Source organism: Crinia signifera, chromosome 6 (genome assembly GCF_055691185.1).
Source record: "Crinia signifera chromosome 6, ASM5569118v1, whole genome shotgun sequence".
Taxonomy (NCBI): Eukaryota; Metazoa; Chordata; class Amphibia; order Anura; family Myobatrachidae; genus Crinia; species Crinia signifera.
Window position 1 is genome coordinate 117680183 of NC_139222.1, and position 24589 is coordinate 117704771.

Below are 24589 nucleotides of genomic sequence, written 5' to 3' on the forward strand. Positions count from 1 at the left end.
ATAACTAGAATGAAAGGACACATTCAGTAGTCAACAAGTCAGAAATGGGAGATAACACATTACAGGAGTGACAAAAATGAATATGGAAATGCAAAATAAAGAACAGCATACAGCAATGCTTCCTGTTCTGGAATGCTAAACTTAACATTGGAATTTGTACAGCAGGCAGAAATTACTGGTCATAGGTTTATATCTATCTATACACATACTGATCAGCTATTATATTAAAACCACTTGCAAAATATTGTGTAGGTCCCCCTTGTACGCCTAAAGAAGTTCTGACGAGGCGAGCAATGGACGTCAGACAGTGTCCTATCGTGTCTGATACCAAGATGTTCCCAGCAGATCCTTTAAGCCCTGAAAGTTGAGAGGTGGTGCCTCCATGACCTGAACTTTTTTTCTTCAAAAACATCCCACAGATGCTCGATCAGATTAAGAATGAGGAACACTGAGGGAAAGTCACACCTTGACCCGTCACGTCCCTCAAACTATTCCTGAACAACTTTGCATTGTGGCAGGACACATTACCCTGCTGAAAGAGGCAAATGCTATTATGGAATACCTGGGCTGCAAATAATGTGTAAGCAGATGGCATGTGTCAAAGTAACATCCATATGAATGTCAGGACCCATGGTTCCCTAACAGAACATTGCCTAAAGCAGTGGTAGCCAACTCCAGTCCTTCAGAGCTACCAACAGTTCACATTTTTCCCAGACTAACTAGCTGCTGCACTCATTACTCGCTGACACATTTACAAAGATCCACAGGTGCAGCTAATCACTTCACTTGTGATTCTGTGAGGAGATCTGGAAAACATTAACTGTTGGTAGCTCTCGAGGACTGGAGTTGGCTACCCCAGGCCTAGAGCATCACACTGCCTACTCCATTTTGCCTTTTTCCTACAGTGAATCTGGCTCAGCTCTCTTTAATGTAGCATACCATGCCAATCAATCACTCTACTGGCATCCAATATCCTACAGACTAAAGTTTAAACTCCTCAAGTCAATCCACCTCCCACCCCTACATTTCCACCCCATTTCCAAGTACATTTTAGCCCACCCCACAATACTCTACCAACATTGCCATATCACTACCACACTTATTACCTTTTTTGCATTTCCACATCCATGATCTTGAGTATAGTTAGTGTGCCCTCAAATCTCACCACTTCAAGCATATGTTCTCTCTGTCTACTAGGATCTATACTCCTCAGTTAGCGTCACCCTTGTCTCAACAGCCAGGTGTCTTGAGCACTGGCCTACTTGAAGGGCATACTTTTAATCTCTGATGCATACCTGCCTTATTAACAGCAGGATCTGCATAGCCATGTTCTGTATATACTATACAAATTACACATATATATTTATGCATGTATATATTTATATATACAAACAAACACATACATGTGTGGATGTCATGGTTACAAGTACGTTCATTCTTGGTACTAGTAAAGGTGCCCATACACTTATATGATTTGGGCCCTTTTCATCAGATTTTGACAGATCGGGCCGAGAAATCAGATGAAAAGACCCCAAATCTAATGTGCCTGGTCTCCGATTCAGATCCACGGTCCCGTACGCATCGAAATGGATCCGGAGATCGCAAGTGATGCACATAACATTTATCAGATCTTGCAGCACTTGCTGGGGGTTGGAGACGATACATCATATTCTATAGGACCACATACGATGTATCGTATGTGGTCCAGCCGCCGGGGGCCGTTGCTAAGGTATCGCATGCAAGGCTGCATGCGATACCTTGGATAAGTGTATGGGGGCCTTTCAATTTCTGGAAATTTTGCCAAATAGACATATCTATAGCAACAAATAAATTTACCGGTAAGGGTAATGGGTTTGATAAGGAATGTTGCGGTGAGGATCTGGCAACTGGTGGAACGCTTCTACCAGGACTTGTCCCCGGGCCACTTCCCCCAGCAAACTGCATTAAAATAAAAAGATAAAATGCCTTGGAATTATTGGTGATTGAACCATTTAGTAGACCCCTGGTGATTATTCTTGAACATAAAGGATTAATATCAACAGCACCGTTAAATAGAAACAACAAGCTATGTACTGGTCCAAATAATTAAATTAAATAAAAAAGCTGTAACCTTTAATTGGAGATGTTTGCTTTAAAATTTCTTTATCAGATTATCTGGGATTTTGTTTTGCTTTCCTCTGACTGAAAACCGGACTGCAGCATCCAAAAATACACAGGTTTTATTGGACCTGTGTTTTTTCTGGACAAAACGTGCTTTTTGTAATATATTTTTTTATCAGACAATCTAATTGGATAGCCCGATAAAAAAGCATTGGCACAACATCAGGATTTTTTTATTAGGGGTAATTGGATACCCCCCTATGAGTTACAGAACATTCTCAGTTAAAATGTACCCCAATAAATACAGCAAAAATTAACATGAATGTAGATTTATTCAGATAAAATGATTAGTCGACACTCAAAAGATTGCACATTCTGTATAAAGATGTCCAAAGGGTACTTACCTCAAAATAATCACTAATTTTATGTCCTCTAGGAGTGTTCTTCCCTAGAATAGATAACAAAAGCTGAAATTCATATAAAGTCATTCATTTTCAGTACTATGGGATGTAAAGCAGAAAGTCTGCATAATCGTAGCCAAAACTATTAACTAAATTGTGTTTATAGGTCACCCTTATGTTCAGTTATATGGTGGGGTAGAATCACTGTTTGTTCACACATATTATGATTGTCAGCCATAAGCCCTGGTTTTATTTTATTTACTAACAGTTTCTTCTACAGTGCAGAAAGTTAGGGCCAAGCACACGTAGAGATGTGTGCTAAGCTATTTAGAGTAGGCGATTTCCTGGTGTCCAGATCGCCCATGGAGAGCACATACACATGCAGTGATTTTTGCCGAGTGATTTTACCAAGCGATTTTGTGAAGCAATTTTGCTTAAGCAAAAAAAAAAAAAGGCAGGGTAAGTAGTTCAGAATGAGAGATCTCGATCACAACCCCTCATTCTGAGATTTGCAGTCACCTGCTAAGCAATTTGACTAGATTTTGACTGCATGCAATGACTTAGCGAGCAGGCAATATTAACGTGCGGGACCGCACATCGTAATCGCTTAGGGCCGTGGTGTCAAACTCATGGCCCTCCAGCTGTTGTGGAACTACATGTCCCAGCATGCCCTACCTCAGTTTTAACAATCCATTATATAAAATATGTGGCAGGGAATGCTGGGATGTGTAGTGCCACAACAGCTGGAGGGCCATGAGTTTGACACCACTGGCTTAGGGTATACACATGGAAAGATCGGTGTATGCCCCTTAACGTTGGGCTTTACTATTGTAAATATGGATAAAACAAACTGGGTTGTTACAGTTCAAACAGTAGTAAGGTGTTATCTGTTGCATAATGGTCCACCAGATTGCAAACGTTCTTGGTGGGTTGTATAATACGTGACCCAGCAATGTTGGCCAGGGGTCAGGAGGATGGAAAGGTGAGAGAAAATTTAGTACATGTTTGTACTGTGAGAAGTGTGTTTTCAGGGAACGCTTGAAGGTTTGGAGACTAGAAGAAAGTCTTATTGTGAGTGGCAGAGTAATCCACAGAAAGAGTGCAGCCCGAAAAAATTCCTGCAATCATGAAAGGGAGCAAGTAATACATGTGGATGAGAGATGTAGATCTTCTGAAGGAGTGAAAAAGTCGAGCTGTGAAATATTTTGAGATAAGCAAAGAGATGTATGTTGGAGACGTTTGGTTTATCAGAATCAGCTTTATTGGCCAGGTATAATTGCGTATACAGTACTAGGAATTGGATTTGGATTGCTGTGCAGCAGCCAGTTATGTATATCTGTACTGTCACTTTTTAACTGTAACACACAGTTATATGCTAGATGTACCCTGGGGGTTATGGCCTTGTGTGTAAGTAAAAGTATATTTATGTTATACGGCAGAATACAGGTAACCAATGGAGGAACGGACAGAGCAGTTTTGCAGATAATGAACGTCTGTCGAGGAAGATTGGCCTTGCAGCTGCATTCAATAGGATTGTAATGGTAGAGTCTGTATTGGGGAAGACCAGTAAGGAGACTATTGCATTAATCAATGCAGGAGAGGACAGCATGGATTAGAGCAGACATGGCCAAACTGTGGCCCTTCAGCTGAAACTACATATCCCAGCATGCCTTGTCATAGGTTTTAACATTCCCAAATAGCAAAACTGTGCCATGGCATAATGGAACTTGTACTTTCACAACAGCTGGAGGGCCATAGTTTTACGATGCCTAGATTAGAGTTTTAGCAGTGTCTTATTTAAAGTAGGCCATATTTTTGTATATGAGTTTTAGATATACACAACATGATTTTGAGACAGATTTAATGTGGGGAGCAAAGGACAGTTCAGAGTAAAGAACGACACATAAGCAGCAAGCTTGTGGGGTAGGATTGATTGTCATGTTGTCAACAGTGCTAGATATATCAGGTAGGTAACTATTACTGGTTGGTGGAAACATAATTCTGTTTTTGAAATATAAAGTTTAAGGTGGCGAAATGACAGCTAAGATGAAATGGCAGAAAGTCATTCAGTGACATGGACAAATACAGAGGGTGACAAGTCTGGGGAGTATAGGAAGATTTAAGTATAATATTCTTACAGATGGATCTCTCAGTCCAAAAGAGCTGATTGGTTTGCCAAGTGATAGGGTATAGATAGAGAAAAGCAGAGGGCCTACACATGTAGAGATTTTGCTGAGCAATGCAAGATTATCTTAGAAAATGCCCTGAAATCGCCCCTTGTGTAGGCCCCATAAGGCTGAGCTTTGGTACCACAACTGATAGAGGTAGTGAAGAGGATGTAGAATCAGAGAAACAAACATGGAAAGAGCGGTTAGATCGGTAGGAGGAGACCCAAGAAAAGGGTGTGTCCTGAAGACTAGGAATTGTAGTGTTTGTAGGAGACGAGTATTATCAGTGCCAAAAGCAGCAGAGATAGCTATAAGAATAAGAAGTTAGTAAATGCTTATTACATTGAATATAAACAATTTGAATTGGTATTGAACCACCAATCCAAGGCAGCTCTGCAAGTGCCACAATGCACACAGATTGGGAACCACTGAGTTGAACAATAGTCTGATTTTCAGGACCTGTAAGCACTATTAAAAAGGTTTGCATGGCTGCATCCAGGCTTGTTGCCAAGTCAACCAGGGCTCTGTGCTGTGTGAAAAGGTTCTTTATCAATTTCCCAGGTCCAGCACTCGGCATTCTGACTTGGGTTAAAAGAAGTGTTAATCCAAGGTCGGACCCCGGTTGCAATGCAGTGCGAACGGGTAATCTGGGTCAAGCGACTCGGGTCCTGTTCACACTACGAAGGACGCTGCACTTTGAGCCAGCATCAGCTCAAGGCTCTGCTTCCTTCCCTGCCCCCGATGACGCACCACCACTCTGCTGGGTCGCTGTGGGCTTTTAAACATCGCAAATTCTGGGTCGTTTCCGGGATGGATCGGTGTCCAAATCACTGGTGTGACTTGGCATGTGAAAGGGCTATAAACAAGTGAGCCTATTCATTATATGTTAAATTGAACACAAAGAATAAAATAAGAACTCTGGAAGGTTCAAATTAGAAACCACCATTCCCCATTACAAATAAGATTATGGAAATAAAAAAAATAAAAAAAATGAGGCGCCCTAAAGACTTATTGGCTGGAATTATCAGCAAGATTAATTACAGAATAAATATAATTTAGATTAGCCTAAAGATCATGAGCTACATGAAATATCTGAAATAGACAAGTTCAAATGGATTCAGATGTCCAATTACATGCAACAAGCATTTGGGAAGACATTCAGCGATGTATAAGAATCTGAACATTCAAAATGACTATGCAAATTATTTAGATTTCACCAGTGTCGACTAATGTTCATTATGCAGTGACTAACAAGACAGCTCTGCATATCAGTAGTATGCTAAAAAGGAGAGATCTACAGTTCCTAAATTCATTAAAATGCCCTGACTTTATTTTCTGGCTATACATATTTGAAATATCCTAAATAAATTCAATGGCATATATTCAATGCCGTGGGCGAGCGGTGACTGCGAGCAGGACTTTTTGCTCGCAGTCACCGCTCACCCTGTCAGTATTCAACTGACCCCCCCCCCTCATTCGCAAATTCCCCCTCGCTCCGTTTTTTGAGCGAGGGGGAATTTGCGAATGTGCCTCCAAAAGCTACGAGAGCCGAGGCTAATTACAGCGAGTTTGCTGCACTAGCCTCGGCTCTCGCAGTTTAGGGGAATCCTCGCAGTTCTGTGACTGCGAGGATTCCCCCGGAACGTTGCATAGTGCGAGCGGCCGGCGCGGGGGTTAAACTGCGAGGATCACTGGTTTTCTGTGATCCTCGCAGTTTAACCCCCTTGCCGGCCGCTCGCACCGGCATTGAATACTGCACAATGAAATCTGCATTCTCAGATTTTTCTTCCCAGTAAAATATTCTGTAATAATCTATCAACAGTATTCATCTATAAAGGTTTGCAATAATTGTCAAAGATGACTTCTGATAATACCTATATATAAATTTATCATGCAAATGAGTATTTTGATAACAAGTTTTTTTCACCAAGAATGCATCTAACACTATATTATAGGAGGTGGTTCAATGGATCTACAGTAAAAAGATGAATAGGTCAACCCCATATGGTTGAAATGCAAACAGTTGGTAGGATCAAAATGTAGACTGGAAAAAAGGTCAAGAGGGTCTATAAAAAAAATAGAAATGCAAATAGTCAACAAGATTTTTACATTTTTTTTTTAAATTTGAGGAGTGTAATTTTTATGGTTCCCAATGCCGGCCTAATAGTTGAGATCCCAACAGTCATGGCACCGGAATCCCAATAGTTCAAATACCCAAAAGTTGGTATCCTGACTGACTGGGACTATTCTTCCTCATGGGGCTCATGACCCCAAAGAGGGAGAATGGAACCTGTGGTGAGCCTGCAAGGGGCTTCTTTGTACTCACCCCTGTGTCAGAATACCGGCAGTCGTAATTCCGCTGTCTGTAAACTGACCATTGGAATTCCGACTGTCAGCCCATCATAACACACCCATAGTTTTTTATCTTTCATCATATTCAACGCAAATTAGTTACTATTCCCAATTGTATTCCACATGGTTGTAAAATGAACCAAAAGTTGAGTGTTTCATCAATGTTTCATGTTTATCTTTTGTAGCAGCTGACCTTTTGACCATGTTAACAAAATGGGGCTAGCCTACTGTCTACAACCCATTATAGTAAATATACCCAATTGTGTAACAAACACAATCTTTACCTTGACTTGTTTCGTATGGTTCTGCTTTCCTCTTGCGGTTCCTCTGATCATTCTGTTTTTTCTCTGGAGTCTGCTAAAGAGAGACCTTTTAGAATGACACAGAAATATGCACGTCTGTCCTACTGTATGAGGGGCAATCCTGAACTCATATCCAGTGAACACTTTAAAAATGATGTAGAAGATGGCAACAATAAAAACTTAATGAGAGCATATACACAACATTGAGAGTCAAAGGTTATAAAGGGGAATGTAAGATTAAAAAGGACGGGGGTGAAATCAGAAAACACCAATTATATAGGCTTGAGGATGGATACTAATAAAAACACCACATCCAAAGCTATATGCATTAATGACTTATAAAATTTAATACACATTCAATGGTAAGAAATGCATTATTTATTACCAGTTATTTATGTAGTGCACACATTTTCTGCAGCACTTTACAGATATTTCCATCAATCATATCAGTTCCTGGTTGCATCTCACGTGCCTTGGAAACAATATGCTACTGTTTTCACTGTTGTCAGATTATAGTGCGGAAAGAAATCGGATAGATAAATATCACACCGATCCAACTGGGACATACTGTGCATTGAATAAGCTCCACAATAAACCTAACCTATTGTGGCATTTCTTTAGAACTGTGTCATGTATGTATTGGTAGAAAAAGGTATGAAAATGCCTGGAGTATGGTATGCATAAGGGGGAAGAATTTTGGATTGCATCAATTTACTTAAGGTTAGCAAAAATTAATCTCTACAGTTTAAGTTTACAGTGTCCCCTCAGAGTTTAAACATCATATAGGGCCACATTTATTAAATAATCCACATAATGAGAGCAGCATATTTTATTATCGCAGTGCTACTAACGAATAAGCCTGATATTTAACATTATTTACCTCTACAGCAAAGTCCCCTCCTCAGCAGCATCACTGACTCGGTCAGGGCTGCGATGGCCCATTAAGGGTACAGGGAAAATCTGAGGGCTCAACCCATCCTCTAGGGATCAGGTTCCTACTGTGCACTTGAATTTCTACATATCTTAGTGTTCCTGCTAGGCTGTTTTAGCGGGGCGCTGCGCCCTGCCCGATTTTTAAAGGGCAAAATGCGCAGACCACCCTCCACTGCTCCCCAGCGCCTGCTGCTGGAGTACTCCAGCTACCCGGACCCTGCCGGTGCTCTCCTGCTACTCAGACCACCCACAGCCAGTGCTCTCCTACTCGCTCTTACAGAAGAGCGAGTGTGGCCGGCGCTGGGAAGCAGGAGAATGCACCATTGCGGAACCGTGGAGGCCAACACTGTAACCAGACCTGCTTCCTCTGCCCACCTTCCCCACAGTCAGCTCACTCTCGCACTACCACCCATCACCTCACCCACTCTGCCCCGACCCCCCCGGATACACTTTCTCTCACACCTCTCTAGCTCTCATTCCCTTATTTTCTATGAGTCCTCTCTTATCTCTCTCTTTCGCTGTCTCTTTCCCCGACACACTCTGTCCCTAACTCCACTCATTGTTTCTTCTGTCCCCCTAAGAGGAATTGTAGTGACAGTAGTGGGGGTAGCTCAAAAGCATAATCCGTGGTGTAACCCAGAAACAGTGGAATAGGACCCCAACTTTATAAAGTGAGGGGGTCCCTGGGACCCACATATTTTTTCATTGAGTGCAATCACTGTCTAAGCATTGGTAATTACAACTGCATTCTCCAAGTGGGCCCTTCATGCTGCAGTCTGACATTGTGCTCAGTTGCCAACAGCTTCCATCACTGGTTCCTCTGTATTCAAATGCACAATGGCTAGTCTGTGAATGTGTATTAATGTGTAACACCCAAATAATGAAAAAAAAAAAAGAGCAGCTGTGATCAGCTGAAATGGAAAAGCCCAGGTAAAATAAAATGCACGTAAAGTACGTGCGCTTACCTCAAGTTCTTTGTCACTGAGAGAACCCAGGCTACATAGGCTTTGGTTAGAAGACTCACTGTTCAATTGTCCCTAAAAAACAAAACCATTATAAGCCAAACATTATATGGAATAATATCAGACGATGTAAAAACACCATACACACTAGACTAAAAACTGTAAAGATATTGCTCAGGAGGGCCCTTCTGCATGATATCTTTTACTTTCTTGTCTAATGTGTACACTTAACATACTCATAATTAATGATGAGTGCTCCCATGCTTCATTAACCCCCCTTCCTGCCTTGTCTGTTTAGGACAGACAAGAGAGGACCTCATTTACGAGGGACATGCTGCAGCATTACCCCCTCTGGCAGAAATATCGCCAGGTACACACATTCCGGAGTCTGTACCTGGCTTAACTGTTTAGTGTGGAGTTTTTATTTCTACAGCTAAAGCTCATTATTACAACTGATCAGCATGGACTGCTGAAAATATTTAATCTAAAATGGAATGCAGGCAGGTATCCTATTAGCTGCGGCTAATTACTTCACCAGGGCAATACAATTGGCCCTATACTGGCACTCCTCTGGGGTTTAGTTTGTCTGTTTAGGGAAAACAAACCAGTTATAAGAAACCCATTTTTTTCTGAATGCGGACGTGAAATTATACAGGTCTATAACTTTTCGCAGATCCTATGTGTTTTTGCAAGAAAAGCTAAAATTTTACAGAGAAGTGAGGTTTAATTTAAGGTACTTGTGTATTATCACGGTATATACGTTTTCAGCCCTACGTATTGTCCCCGTCAGGCAGCTAGTCACCATACTGTCCGCGGAAGCTGCAGCTCTGTCCCCGGTGTATCATACAGCGCCGGTAACCGCCAGATCCCCTGCTCCATCTGTCTCAGATGCTCCTGCATCTCAGTAATTATTGCGGCAGGGTAGGGCAACCCTGCCTGTGTCCTCTTCAGGGAGACGAAAAGGGTTAGGGGTTCAGTAGCGCGTGCGACTCCTGCACAAAGGGGGGGGGGGGGGGGGTGCGGTGTGCAATTGAGTCTCATGCACAATAAAGGATGCATTTGCCAGCGCTCCATGTTACATACTGGCAAACGCCTCCATTTCAAACACCCACTATCCACGCCAGCCCGAAGCGGGGCGTGCCCCGCGAGGGGACACTGTACGCGTCCTCCCAACCTTTTTATACCCCCAATGGTTCCCACACAATGTAATAAGCAATGTAATAAGCAATGTAATAAGCGCTGACTGACTACGCTGACAGACTACGCTAACTACATAAGCTCCGGATGGCCGCGAACACGAACCTGATACCAACAGGGACGCCTGACTGACTACGCTAACTATGTAAGCTCTGGCTAGCCGCGAACAGGCAGGAACAATATGCAGATACTGACAGGGACACTGACTACGCTGGCCGCAGGAACACTATGATGATTTTGACAGGGACACTACTCTAACAACGTAATTGGCGCCGTGATAATACACAAGTACCTAATTTAATATCCCACAGAAAAAAAAGGAGGGGGAGGGGGATTAGGAAAGAAACAGGATTTTGGACACTGGGACTGAGTGGTATGGTGATCATAGACCTACAAGAGAGAGTGTCCACTAGGAGGAGCGTGAGGGCCAATGCTCGGTTTCCAAAATGGCTTTAACAAAAAAAAAAAAAAAACAGCACCAAAAGGAATTTTACAGGTAAAATATTGTGTTTTTATATTTAGCCTATAGTGGACACACTGGGACTTCCCAGAGCTGTCCCTTTACTGGCAGGAACAGTTCTGAGCTGCACTGAGGATCCAAAGCTGCATCAGCCAAGGCTGCTCCACAGAGGACCCACGATGGGCTACCCAAGAAGTGCCAACTGTTTTTATAGAATGGACCCTGACCAATGCGTGAACTGCCGTAAAAAGGAGTTCCAATTGTCGGAAGGCATGACTAAAGGCAACATAGTCAGTGGAGTCAAAGGGAACCCACAATCTCCTGACGGATATGGAACCCGGTGACCTCCTTTGGAATATAGTTGAGCAAAGTACAAAGAACAATGCAATTCAAGTGGAAGAGTACCTGTCCTTGTTAGATAGCACGCACAAGACTAAAACAGTTTCCCATGTTAGCTAATGGTGATCATCCAAGTATAAAGGCTCAAAAGGAACCCTTTGAAGAATCCTGAGAACCAAGATTATATCCTGGAGATATGGATGAACAAAGGTGGGCTGAATGTGCAGCACTACCTGTCTGAACCACTGATGAGTGGGCACCACGGCACTGTGCATAGACCTTCCTGATTCAGACCTGAATATTCGCCGGCCAGTGAGCAGGTAAACCCCACAGTATGCAAGCCAACCCACCCCCCAAAAACAATTTTGCTGCAGAAGGTCATCACATCACATGTGTAGTCAGCAGACAGCACATACAGCATTGTGGAGGCACAAAATTATGTAAATAGTCGTGACCCCATGCTGAGAAGGTCGGAACCCAGAGTTTGAGAACCACTGTTGCATGCCACAAATGGGTAATCTCTTACTCAGGTAAACGACACAGTCCCCAGATAATTGACAGGATGTAAAAAAATGATGTAATTTAGTAGGCCATTGCTTGAATTGCTCCACGGTCCAGTATTGATGCTCATGGGTCCACTGTAACCTCTTTTGGTGGTGATTACAGGTTCACCACCAAAATAGTTTACATAGTCAATGACAAGTCATTGACTATGCAGCCCCACACACAGCAAGCTGCAATGCACTGTGTGTTCTGATACCTTTCTATCATACACAGAATTGATTTTCATTTTCTAGTCTAGATCAACATGTACTTGCGATGAACCAATACATAGATTTGATAAACTACCATTTTGCACATCACTTTTGCCAGAGGCATGCTGATCCTTATAGTGTCATATCAGAGGTTTTTGGAGTGCCTCCATGTGGGTGGGCTCTCTGTTTAGAAACACAAGTGTTTTTTTCCCGAAGTAGGTGCTATTATGTATGGTAGCTTAGGACCACCAAAGCAGAGACACCCTGCCGTGTCCGGTGGCTTACCAAAACTTTACAAATGTATGTAACCAAGGTCTCTGTATTGCTACTATCATGTAGAAAGGATTTTTACTGATGACTTAGGGTGTGTTGGTGAAATTTGTTTATTTAACTTTTCTATAATATAGAACAATCTCAGTAGCTACAGTACAGTAGCTCTTCTGTGGAATCAGACCGGAGCGGCAAGCCTGCGCTCCCCAGGGGCTTTAATAAGCCCTGGGCACCCATAACCCTGTCTTCTGTTCACAGGTTGGCTTTCCTTGAACCACTACGGGAGTAGGTACTTTTTACTGCATACTGGGATCACTCATTAGATGCTCTGACCTAGTCACTTTCCCATTTTCCTGCTTCGAGCACATCCACATTAAGAGCGGAGTGTTCACTTGCTACCTTATATATTTGTCCACTTGACAGGTGCCATTGTAATGAGAATCAAATGTTATTCATCTCATTAGTCAGTGGTGTTCTTGTTATGGCTTATCAGTGTACACCTAGGTATATATATCTAAAAACGGCAGTCTTGTAGAAAAGACAACAGTTTTCGTCTAGAATAGTTCCGACTTATTTAATGCTAGCTGTTTTGTCCTACAGGTCAGAACCTTCCGACCTGCCGGAAACCAGGTGGATTGGCAGAATAGCCGCGAATCCACCTGCTTTGATGGAAATGCAAATACGACAGGTTTTGGCCGCGTTTCTGGCAATCTCAATCCAACTTGAAATTAGGTCAGAGTGAGGCAGGGAGGACAGCACGGGTGAGCAGCAGCAGCAGCTCATATGGCACCGCCCTGCCGTCAGCTGCCTACCGTACCCTCCAGCCTTGCTCACCCTGCCCCTGCGCTCACGAGGTCCCCGCGCTGGCAGGATGAGCAACATTCAGCGGCCAAATCGTATAATCAGATTTGGCTGCTGCATTGAATAGCCCATGTCGGATCCATTCCGTCAAAAGAATGTTGGAATGGATACAACGTCAATTGAATATACCCCCTAGTGCACACAGCTACTACATCAGTAAAAAGGTCACAGGACAATAGATACATTTTAGCTCCAATTGGTTTTCGGAGCTTCTGTGGCACAATAAAATTGCCTGTGCCATTTCAGATTTTTCAAGAAAACAAAATAAGTGTTGATTATTTTGAAGCTTAGTACTACATTCAACTATTACACATGTGTCTTTTCCAATATGTTTTGTCAAATATTTGTTGTTGCAACTCTATCTAACCACCAGTTGACAAACAAACAAAAATAAAATAAAAACAAATTTGTCTTCTGAAGGACAATATCCAGATTTACCTTTGCAACACCGGCTCCTGTAAATCTTGCTTCCAACAATTCCTGGCGCCGAGGGTCCAGGCTATGCAATTCTTCCATCATTTCCACTACAATGAAAATCGATAGAGAAATGAGTAATCAATACAGGGATAAAAGTCATAGGAGTCTCTAAATTCTAAGCGTATACTTTATAAAAAAATAAAAACGCATGTTTAGTTTGACATTTTAAAAAGATACTGGGGGGGGGGGGGGGGGGGCACGGTCGCTCAGGCTGCAGGAGGGGTGGTTCGGGTTAAAACACTTACTGGGCAAAGTCGGCATCCTGACTGTGGGGATTTAGACTGCCATGTATTCCATACCCAACCAGTTGTATAATACTTTCTGTTGGTATTATCATACACTGCCGCGTATTCCATACTCAACCAGTTATAGAATACTTTCTGTTGGTATTATCACATACTGCAATGTGCTTTTTGGCACCAATATTACACTGCAACCCATAATTGATAAATGGGTCCCAATATAACTGATCAGCTCTAAGATACCAAAAGGCTTTTAAACAATGTCCACACAAATACTAAATCATCACTAACTATAAAGAAAAGCTAATCATCAAACAATCAGTCACATCCTCAGACAGACTTATATCTGGTAATTACACTTCTCAATACCAAATATCTCACTAGTATACAGATTACATTCTTCTGAAGCCAGTGTTAACCAAACTGCTGTCTTATATAAAGGTCTCTACATAAATCCTAAGGGACTTACATTGGGACATATACTGGTTTAGGGTGACAACCAAGACTTTGAAAAGCTCCATTCCCCATGCAAAAGGAGTCCTTGTAATAGAATTATACCTCAGAGAATACTACTGTAACAATAGAAGGGATACCCCGTTCTCACTGCAGCCAAATTCCCGGGTCTAGCATGTAGACCCGGGAATTTTTCCTATGAACACAGGATTTTTGGCAGTGTGAACAGGTCGCATACCCGGATCTCAGACACGGGTAAAACCCTTCTTTTTACCCGTGTCTGAGATCCGGGTATGCAGACACGGGTCGACCCGTTCACACTGCCGAAAAACCTGTGTTAAAAGGCAAATTCCCGGGTAGAACTTCTTCACCCGGGAATTTGCCTTGCAGTGAGAATGGGGGTCCAGCGCGACAGTCCCCGGCATTTCTCACTTGCAGTGAGAACACGGTAGGAGAAAGTTTATTCTGGATGTTACTGCTGTAATGCTCACAATACTTTTCTTTAATTTAATGACCAATATCTTTTGAAAGAGAATAGTGAAGTTGTGATCTAGAAAATATTTACATTAGGGTTGGTTTACCAACAATATCAGTTTTGCCATTCTAGGGAATGACCCAGTCACCTTCACCGTGGTACTCCTCAAGGTCAGTCTGACTGGATTCTTGAGTTAAGACTTGTGGATTCCCATAACCCTGCACAGAACACCATCAGGTTTGCATGAATAGTTGGGGAGTGAGGGCAAATGCCAATCCACTTGTGCAATTTGGTCCCTTTTCCTTTGATTCCTGAGGCATTGGGCCAAGGAATTGGATGAAAAAAGGCCCAAATCGCATGTGTTTCACCTCCAATTCCAATCCAATGCGTAACCCTGAGCACATTGGAGCTGGAGATTGTCATTTTCCGAATGATTACAGCCCAGTTTGGGGCTACTTAGAATTATGGCAAAGGGCCCTACATGCTGTGTTGACCCCTGCTGGTATTATTACCCTGGCTTCCAGTTATTGGAAAATAGTGAGAACTACACACACACACCTACACATTCTCATTTTAAAATAACCTTTTCTTTGCCTGCTCACATCATACGGTGCCAAGCAGCTCTGCCCATTCTAATAAAAATTTGTGTGTGTTTCAGCTGGTGTGCAAAATGATATGTGGTCCCTAGGTCGACAATGTCTAATGGTCGACAGTGACTAGGTTGACTCCTAAAATGGTTGACACACGCTTAAGGCTGAAATGGACATGGTTGACACTCAAAAGGTTGACATAAGTTTTTCACGTTTTTTGGGTGTAGATCGACTTGGTTCATACTTTACTATCCAAGTGGGCATAGAGGGAGAATATAATAGTGTTTCGATGACAAGGTACCCTTATACTGTGCCCATGCTGACATAAAGAAAATGTTAAAAAACCATGTCAACATTACACTTGACCTTCTGGTAATTTAGCTTATGGTATGTTGACCATTTCCAGGCGTTGACCTAGTCACTGTTGAAGATTAGTGGTCGACCTAGACATTGGCAACCCACTATACCGTAACTGTGCAAAACATTTGAAGAGTGTAAACAGTGACAGTTCTTTCAGCAGATACAATTTGGAGATCTGCAGCAAAACTGGACAGCTGTGTGCACATCGATTGGATGCTGAAACGGTGTCAAGTTGGATTGGATGGAGGATTGAGTGTGTACCCAGCTTAAGAGACAACATAGAGGAAATGAAAAATTATTCAAAGATATTTTCTTGTGGCATGAGAACTGCGGGTATGGGTCATAACCTAGGGTCGACTGCATGTATCGGCACACTATTATATTCCCTATCCACGACCTAGTGGATGGTAGGGTATGAATTACCGCCTGTCGGTACTAGTGGCTCAAAAGCATTTGACAAACTAGTGTCCATCTTGTGACTGTCGACCTAATGCTTGTATCGACCTTAGCCATGTCGACCTATTTCATGTGTCAAACTAATAAGCCCTGTCAACCTTTAGTGGTTGATCTTCATAGTGTCGAACTAGTGACCATATGCTGAGAACCGCAATAAATATTAAATGTCCCTGATACAATGCGGGATGCTAGAACACTAATTAGGCTGTAAAATAAACATTCAGGCTGAAGTGTTTATTTTGGCTTTCGGCAACACTCCAGGCAGGAAAGAGGAACTGCACTGGTTTTTAAAAAGTACACGGTGCTAGAATGAACACTAGTATTAATCTCCTACAGTAGCGAGTTTGTACACATTTTCTCTTTCACCTCTAGATTGCTGGGTGCATGAATGGCAGAACAAATAAAATGCTGCTGTTGGACATCCTCTAGTGGTGGCCATGAAAAAAACCCAAACCATTGCATTCGGTCCGTTCTCTCCCAACCATTTGGATTCCGCAGAGTAATCTGCTGCCTGTGTGAACAGCAGAAGTGCATGCGTATGTCACAATATGTGCCTACAGCACATTCAAAAGAAACACATGCAAAACCCTCTGGAACAATGCGTGAGTAAATTTCAAGAGCTTCACTGACCTTAATCAAAGGCTAGAAAATCTTTACCAATACCACGTTTAGACCCGGGAGCAGTTCACTGCAATACAAAGCCGCTCTTATCTCCCAACACTGCCCCGGCCCTGCCTCCAGACGACATCACCCGCCCGGCTTTAGACCGGGTCGGGCTGCTAATGGGAAAGGTACAAAATCCCAGTTTGCCTAGTGGAAAAGGGGTATTAATCATCTTAAGATCACCAGTATTACTGTTTTTTTCCTCTCACTTGCTTCACTCAATTAGGTATGTAGAATTGGGATGTTTTATTAATACAGATTAATGTAAGGATATAAATATTTGATGACTGCATAAATCTCGTCAAATAAACATCCTAAAGGGTTTTTTGGGTGACTTCTGGTTGGCAGTGTAAATGTACATCGTGGCTGACCATATCCAAATGGCAGTATGAAAGACCTTCGTGGCCATACACACGCAGATTTATCTGCAGATCTGGCTGGTTGGAACAAAAACATGGTTATGGATGAGAGCAAATGACAGTTGAACATTTGCTTGGAAAATGCTGGAAAACTGACACTCATCCATAACCATGTTTTTGTTCCAACCGGACAGATATGAAGATAAATCTAAAGGAGCCCATAAACGCTCCATTCCTGCTCCGTCCGTTCTGTACTATGAGATGTGCGCTCCCGCGGCATCTCATAGTACAGTACAAAAAGTATGTGCTGCACATACTTTTTGTACTAGCTTTACATCGTATCGCATCGCATTGCATGCACAAGGCATGCGATGCGATACGATGTGTACTTTAAAAGTACAGAACGGATGCCCAGAACGGAGCGTGTATTGGCAACTCAGGTTTAGTCAATTCTCAACGCTGTAAACCGCTCAGCGAGCAAGCTCCCAGAGCTATTCTAGTCAGTGCGCTAATGGTCAGAAAATGCCGGTATTTGCAGGTGTTTAGTCACAAGAACCAGCAACCGAAGTGCCTCCACGATGCAGCTTGCACCGTGTCAGGGCACAAAATCCACCAGACAGAACTAAGCAAGCAGCATGCTGATTGCAAATGTTCTAGGAACTCCCTCCCAGCACTGTACACAACACTGATAATTGAATCAACCCCCTTTTTATTTAATATACTGCACAAAATGCTTTTTCTTTATCTTTCTTTAGAATTCAGTGACACAGCACTTAACCCATAATTAAGCTTATATTACTGAATATAAAAAATGTGAATTAGCACCCAAAAAAATATTTTCTTAAAGTAGTCCTTTCACTTAGCTGCTGACCTGGGACCCTTATGCGCAGTTGTTTGTTCTGAGAAAATTGGTAGTTCTGTAAAACAGAGCCAGCAAACAAATTGACAAAATGCAACGTGTAAGTCAATGAATATATACAGGTGTGAATTCCTTTATATGGAATGGCCATTCTGGGATGGAGCATTGTACACTGCACCATTGTAAGTTTTCTAGCAGTGCCAACATTGCAAATTTGCCATCCCAACATATAAACTAAGGATATTGGAACAGTCAGCATCATGTTGATTTTAAATGGCTCCATAGACTGTGGTTTAGGATTGGTTCTTTATTATGTAAAATTTATATTATTCATCGATTTTTAGATGGGCATGCTTGGACCACATATATGGTTTTAGGATTACATGACCTAAAACCTTACGCATAAACGCGCATCTGAAAAGTTACCTCTTTAAAAGAAAGCAGTACAATAATTGAAGCTACAAGTATACACTACCAGAGACTCCCATTAACACGAAGGCCTTAAATGGTTGACCTCTTTCCTCCCTCAACTGTAAATCAATGCAGACAAAGACTCTTTTTGGGAAAAGAAAGCCATATATAAAAAACACACACTTCATATATTTCATATGCAGCCTTAAACACCTTTTGCACCAAAATGCCGGGTCACGCGCAGGTTTTTGGGTCCCCTTATACACTGCGCCCCCACCAGGCATAATGTCAGGTGGGTGACATTGTCAGAAGCACGTCTGGACGTCTCCAAACGCCGAGAAATCCACCAGTCAGGACCCCCACAACGCCAACCAACAAGCCCGATACCCAGGAAAGCTGTTGCCCCCAGCCTCTCCAGCCTTATCCGTGAGGTGAATGGATGCCAAACACAGGCACCCTTTCCGTCATCCTCGGGTCCGCTGCTGCATAGTACAGTAGACAGAAGTGGAGGCTGTATGTGCATCCTGTCCAGCCTATGAACTGACCACAGGACATTGTGATTGGGAGGTATGGGCTCGCCCCATTGGTGTAAATGGGTTCCGGGTCAGATGACCCGTGTTTACCAATTTACACGGCCCCTGAACCCGGTCTCACCCATGTTCAACCTGGAAAATTTCCCAGGTTCAACTGCCAGGTGACAGGCCACTTTTTTTTTTATCCCCTTCACACTAAGTACTGACCATGGTTGACTCGGCAACAACCCAGGTTATTGCTTTGTTGTAACAAAGGTATTTGCCGTGGGTAATTGGCGTCTGATCAAAGCAACAAACGAACAGCTAGACGAGCAGGGAGCACACAGAGGATTTAAGTCGCGCCCCTGCTGAGAAAGAAAGAGCAACGTGTGTATAATGTACACATTGATCAGATAATCACTCTGAGGTTCTGAAGTTGAGTGATCAGCTAGTGTGTACCAGTCTTTAAAAAAACTCAGTCCTCAAGGAACCCCAATGGTCCAGGTTTTAAAGGATAACCATGTTTGGGCACAGGTAATAATTAGTACCACAGTAAATTTGGTTCAAACATCTGTGATCAGGCATCAGCCAAAAATAGCAGGTGGAATTTTCATCCATATGCAAAGGGACAACTACTTAAGACACATTCTAGTTCACAACAGCAGCATGTATAACTTTACAGGGTGCCGTGCATCAAGTAAATATCCTTGGACAATAGCACATATTTTGGGTTTGAGAATGCGGCCATCGTGACCAACACAGGACTGGTCTTGCAAACAATATCAATTCAAAAACCTGCTTTTAGGCCAAAAAGTAAAACAAACTTGAAAAACTCATATTGACTTTTTCACTGTTGACCTTGCCATTGTCGAACTAATGATTGCGTGCTAAGGATCGATCCCTTCACCTGAGATACCGACATACTGTACTTCACTCCAAGCGGACTGGCAGCCTGCCCCACACCACCGCCACAGCAGTGGCTGCCGCTAACAGCCAGACGCAAGTGAAATCACGGGAGTTCGCACAGGACACTGGTCTTGCAAGACCTCAGACCTGACTGCGGTGTAAGCGGATGGTGTGGCCACGGACCCTGCACCCAGAACTTAATTGTAGGCTTGTATTTTAAGTGCCACTGGATTTGTGTGTTTTTTCTTGTTAAACTGGAGGCTGGCACATCTCCATTCTAGTGGCTGCTGATATACAATCGTGTGTGACTTCTCCCCACTAGAGAGTTGTAGACTATTTTCCTTTAATGTTTGAGTCGACCTTCCAACCATGTCGACTTATTTCAGATGTCAATCCAATGCATTTCGATTTAAGTTGGGTCGACCCAATGACCCATACCCCTTTTGTATTTGGCTGTATTTGAACATATGCCTCTATTCGCAAGAGCAAGTGGCAGAAACTCCTAAACTGCATATGCATTGTTCCAGATTAAAATTACCTATAGACTATCTAGACACTAGACCGACAGGCAATGTGTTAACACATTGAAAAGGTCGACATGCACTAGGTTAACAATGAGAAAAGGTAGATGCTAGTGCCACGTTTTTGTGTCTATGTCGGCATAGATCCCTAATTAGTGTAATGCATTTGCTCGCCATGCTTCGGGTGCGGTGCCTTGATGCACTCAGCTCACTATTATAATCTCATGCTATGAGGTCATTCCTCTTAGGTCCGAAGTGTGCGAGGTGCCATTCGGGTGCTGTTTTCATGCAGGCAATGGCACCCAATTTAGCTCCATCTCTTAAAATTGCTTGCACCCCTATAGAGCTGCGAGTGCTTTTAAGCGAATCTAGCCCGCCGTAACGTACGCACAGTGCCACGATCATTTGTACTCGCAAATCATTCGCACCCAATAGGATCGACCCCTATGTCGACATGGATCGTGAAGCAAGAACAACGGTGTTTAAAATAGAAATAAATCATATGTCGTAATCTTCATGTGTCGGCCATTGGCATGTGGACCTTTTGCATGTGCGATCTACTGGCCAGTAGTGGTTGACCTATTGACCGGATACCCATATGGCTACTTCCTGGGCACACAGAGAGGTGTCACAAGAAATGCACTATACTAACTGGAAAATGACTTACTTGGTATGAAGTCTATGGTCCCCATCTTATCTCTAGTCATTTATATTTACTACATCCTTTAATACAGTCTCTATGTATATTAGTAGTTTCTTCCATATTTAGTGGCCAAGTACTTTTTATACAGAACCAGCTACAGCCAGCCCACAGCACTGATCTTTGGCTTATTTTTTGAACATAGACAGGTATATTCAATTAGCCATGGCGTTTGCTTCACGATTAAATGCAGGCCAAAATCCCAGCAGTACATTGAAAGGCTATTCAATTAAATCATATTTTCTCCACACATACAAATCTGGGATTACAGAACGGAAACCCATTGATTCCATGTAGACTTCTGAAGCAATGGGGTTTTCGCAACATGTGTATCCCCAATTCTGCAGCTTTCTTGCTGATTTATCATTGCAGCCTATGATGCTGAACCAAGGTTCAGTCTACCATTGGGGATGAACATATGGTGGAATCCCAACTGAATGGGTCCAGATGAAAAGTTAGCCCCCGCAGCTAATGGATTATGTCCCCTCCAGCCCAAGAAAAAAAAAAACACATCAACTTCACATTAAGATCATAACCATCATAACTTTTACTCCAATGTCTGAAACAACCTTTCAACTGTAAAGATTCAGTATACCATCTCCTCAAATCTCTTTCCATCAATATTCCTTCAATTCAATGTTCTAACCATAAATCCACTTAAATGATAGACTGAGCAACTGCCTGAATGGTACACAAAATATTGCCAACTGTTCATATAACAGTTTAACTACTGTATAATGGAGCCCACACACGCACCGATCCCGGCGTGCGCTGTGGGCTTAACTAGCACACATAGCATCGCATCGTATGCCTTGTGCATATGATGCGATGCTAGAAAAAGCTAGTACAAAAAGTATGTGCAGCACATACTTTTTGTACTGTACGATGAGGTGCCGCGGGAGCGCGCACCCCATCGTACAGCATCGCACCGCCGGCAACGATGCGTGTGTGGGCTCCTTTACTTCATATAATCCCATTGGATAACAAAACACAACATTTGAATGTACAGTATGTGCTAAATATTTAATTTCACATTTTGGAACAAATTTTGTCATATTTTTAGTTTGACTAGGCTGCTCCACAGTCATCTGTTCTTATATTACAGTCATTGATCTCTGTCCTTTCCTATGATCAGTCACAATAACAGTCCTGTTCAATCAGTTGCCATTAATATTGGCAACTAATTGAACAGATTGCAATATAATGGCTGAAAAACATATTTCTATTACAGGCTTCCTTTACGGTAACAGGGAGCAGCATTGAAGTCAGTACACCACTGGAAGGTCTGTCCACCCATACAGAGAATGGTGGCATAACATCAGATTCTAGTCTACCCTCTAAAAAAATCACAACCCTTTGTGATACCCAAAAAATGCTACCTGCTCCATTTGTATTTACTACAAGTAAATGCATTTCAGTAGCCCTTATAATGTACAACTCGCATGAACCAATTTAGCACCTTGCATGGGACTTCAACAGTGTTTGAGGAAATTCTGACATTTTCACACCAAATACTTCTGTGGCCTTCCACAGGTTTCTCTCACATACAGTACAAGGGGCGATTCAATTCATTGTGATGGGCACAATGTGCCATTCATACTGCATCCAGAAACATGGCTACTTTGTTCTCACACCAAGGAGAATGAGGGTACCATAACGGGAAGCTGGGCATTGCCCTGCACTAAACGAAAGCCCGCAACACCTTAATAAGCGATCTTAATGAAAACTAGGACACAGGACAATTTGCCAAAATAAGAAATGAGGCATATAGACATGAAATCCACCTATCACCGAAACGCTTGGGAGCACACTACATATGAACGTGCCCAACTCATTATACCTGGGGTGGTGTTGTTTCTGATGAAGGTAACAAATGAATAATAAAGCAACAATGTAAGTTGTGGAGAACATACCCCATATACCATCACACCTATTCTTCTGCTACAGCTGTCAGCCCATAACTTTGTGACTGTCTAATATCACATACAGCAGCATTACACTGTATATTAGTACATACAGGTCAGGCGAGTTACATGTCATTTTGCCACAGTTCAGAAACTTTGCAGGCCGACCCCCAGCCCCAGGCAGCATATACATTACATGAGGGGAGGCAGCGTGCCCACATAGGGCAGACCATCCAATATTAATATGGAAAGACGGTGGTGACGCCTAGGGAATAGAGGCTGCTACCTGGGTGATGCCCCCGTGTGTGTGTGTAGGCCATGGGTGTGTGCTCGGCCTCCATCTCCCTCCTGCATCTTACCTACTGCCCTCGATGTCTCTGCCCCCAGATGTCGGGGTCTCCGGCACCTCCTTGCCCCCTGTGGGGGGTGGGGATCTTGCTTTCCGTCTCACCTCCCTCCTTTCCGCCGGCGAGTTTAGCCAGACACCAGTCACTAGGCCGTAAATCCCCGACCTTTCCTACGCGCGGAGACCCGCGCCACACCTGACGAGCGCGGGGTCCCCGGTCATGGGGGGGCGGGGAGGAGAACTCCGGGTGGCCCCCCCACCCCAGGAGAGGGAATCTGTCCAACGGGGAACAGCGATATTTTACGTCACAAAATACCGAAAAAAATATATTTTTACGTCAAATTGGGCGACTAGTTGGGGGGATGGGGGGGCTGAGGTGATTTTCTGCGGGAAGGGATCGGGTCCGCTCCGGAACCACCAGCCCGACTTAATCCGGATCGGCTCGGTTCGGATTATCGGGGTAATGGGTTTAATTAGTGTAAACACGATAGTGAAACCGCTGGATTTCTCGCGAGATCCAGAGCACAATGCGCGTCCGTGATAGGGGAGAAAAAAACGCGGCAAGATCGGGGTCGCGGGGTCGCGCATCTGGCAGGGAGCGCGCTGGCTGAGGCCAGGCTCTGCCGCGGGAGCTGCTGCCGGCTGTGCACGTGCCCTCCCTGATCGGCCGCAAGGAGCTCTGACGTGATATCAGGGGCGGGCTGCCGCTGCTGCCTTCCTCCCTCATTGGTCGGTGGGCTCAGTGGCTGCCGTGCACGGCTCTGTCTGTGCTCGCCTCTCACCAATGTCACACACGGAGTACACCATACACTCACACTCACTACTGTCTTGGTCTGGCCACCTGGGGGCGTGCTGCTGGTAGTGATTGTTTTGCAGCTCACACATACCATATTACAGGGGTGGTGACGGTCACGTACTGTATCATACAGTACGTGACCGTCACCACCCCTGCAATATGTTTACTGTTCTACAGTATATTAATTCAATTAATATAGACATAAAAGTCCCAGAGATCACAATGAGGGCATACCCTGCACATGGCAGCAGCTGGGCGGGACAACTCACGGCCATTGGAACCAGCTATTTAGAGAACAATTTTGTGATTTACAGATTGCTAACACTCACCACCACTATATCACCTACTAATGTAAAACCATCTTGTGCTGCCCTCTAACGTTTGTGTGCATTTTAAAAGTACAGTAACCCATACTGTATACATGGATGGCTGATATAAAACAGTCTAGGTCGTCATGGA

The 24589-nt window shown here is 43.3% G+C and overlaps 1 protein-coding gene across 4 annotated transcripts in view; it reads right to left on the reverse strand.

The window, feature by feature from the left end:
- TLK2 (tousled like kinase 2) overlaps positions 1-23920 on the reverse strand; it is a 72343-nt gene extending 48423 nt beyond the window's left edge. The window contains exons 1-6 of one of the 4 annotated variants that reach the window (XM_083146922.1): positions 23348-23920; positions 13539-13624; positions 9222-9293; positions 7306-7375; positions 2505-2548; positions 1837-1938 (exon numbers count right to left, since the gene is read on the reverse strand). In XM_083146922.1, the coding sequence (XP_083003048.1) occupies positions 1837-1938; positions 2505-2548; positions 7306-7375; positions 9222-9293; positions 13539-13619 (369 nt within the window). In that variant the 5' untranslated portion in view covers positions 13620-13624; positions 23348-23920. Of the gene's footprint in view, positions 1-1836; positions 1939-2504; positions 2549-7305; positions 7379-9221; positions 9294-13538; positions 13625-23347 lie in introns of all 4 variants that reach the window. The other 3 variants (XM_083146921.1, XM_083146925.1, XM_083146923.1) reach the window with 3 other exon arrangements.
- Positions 23921-24589: the final 669 nt, after the last annotated feature.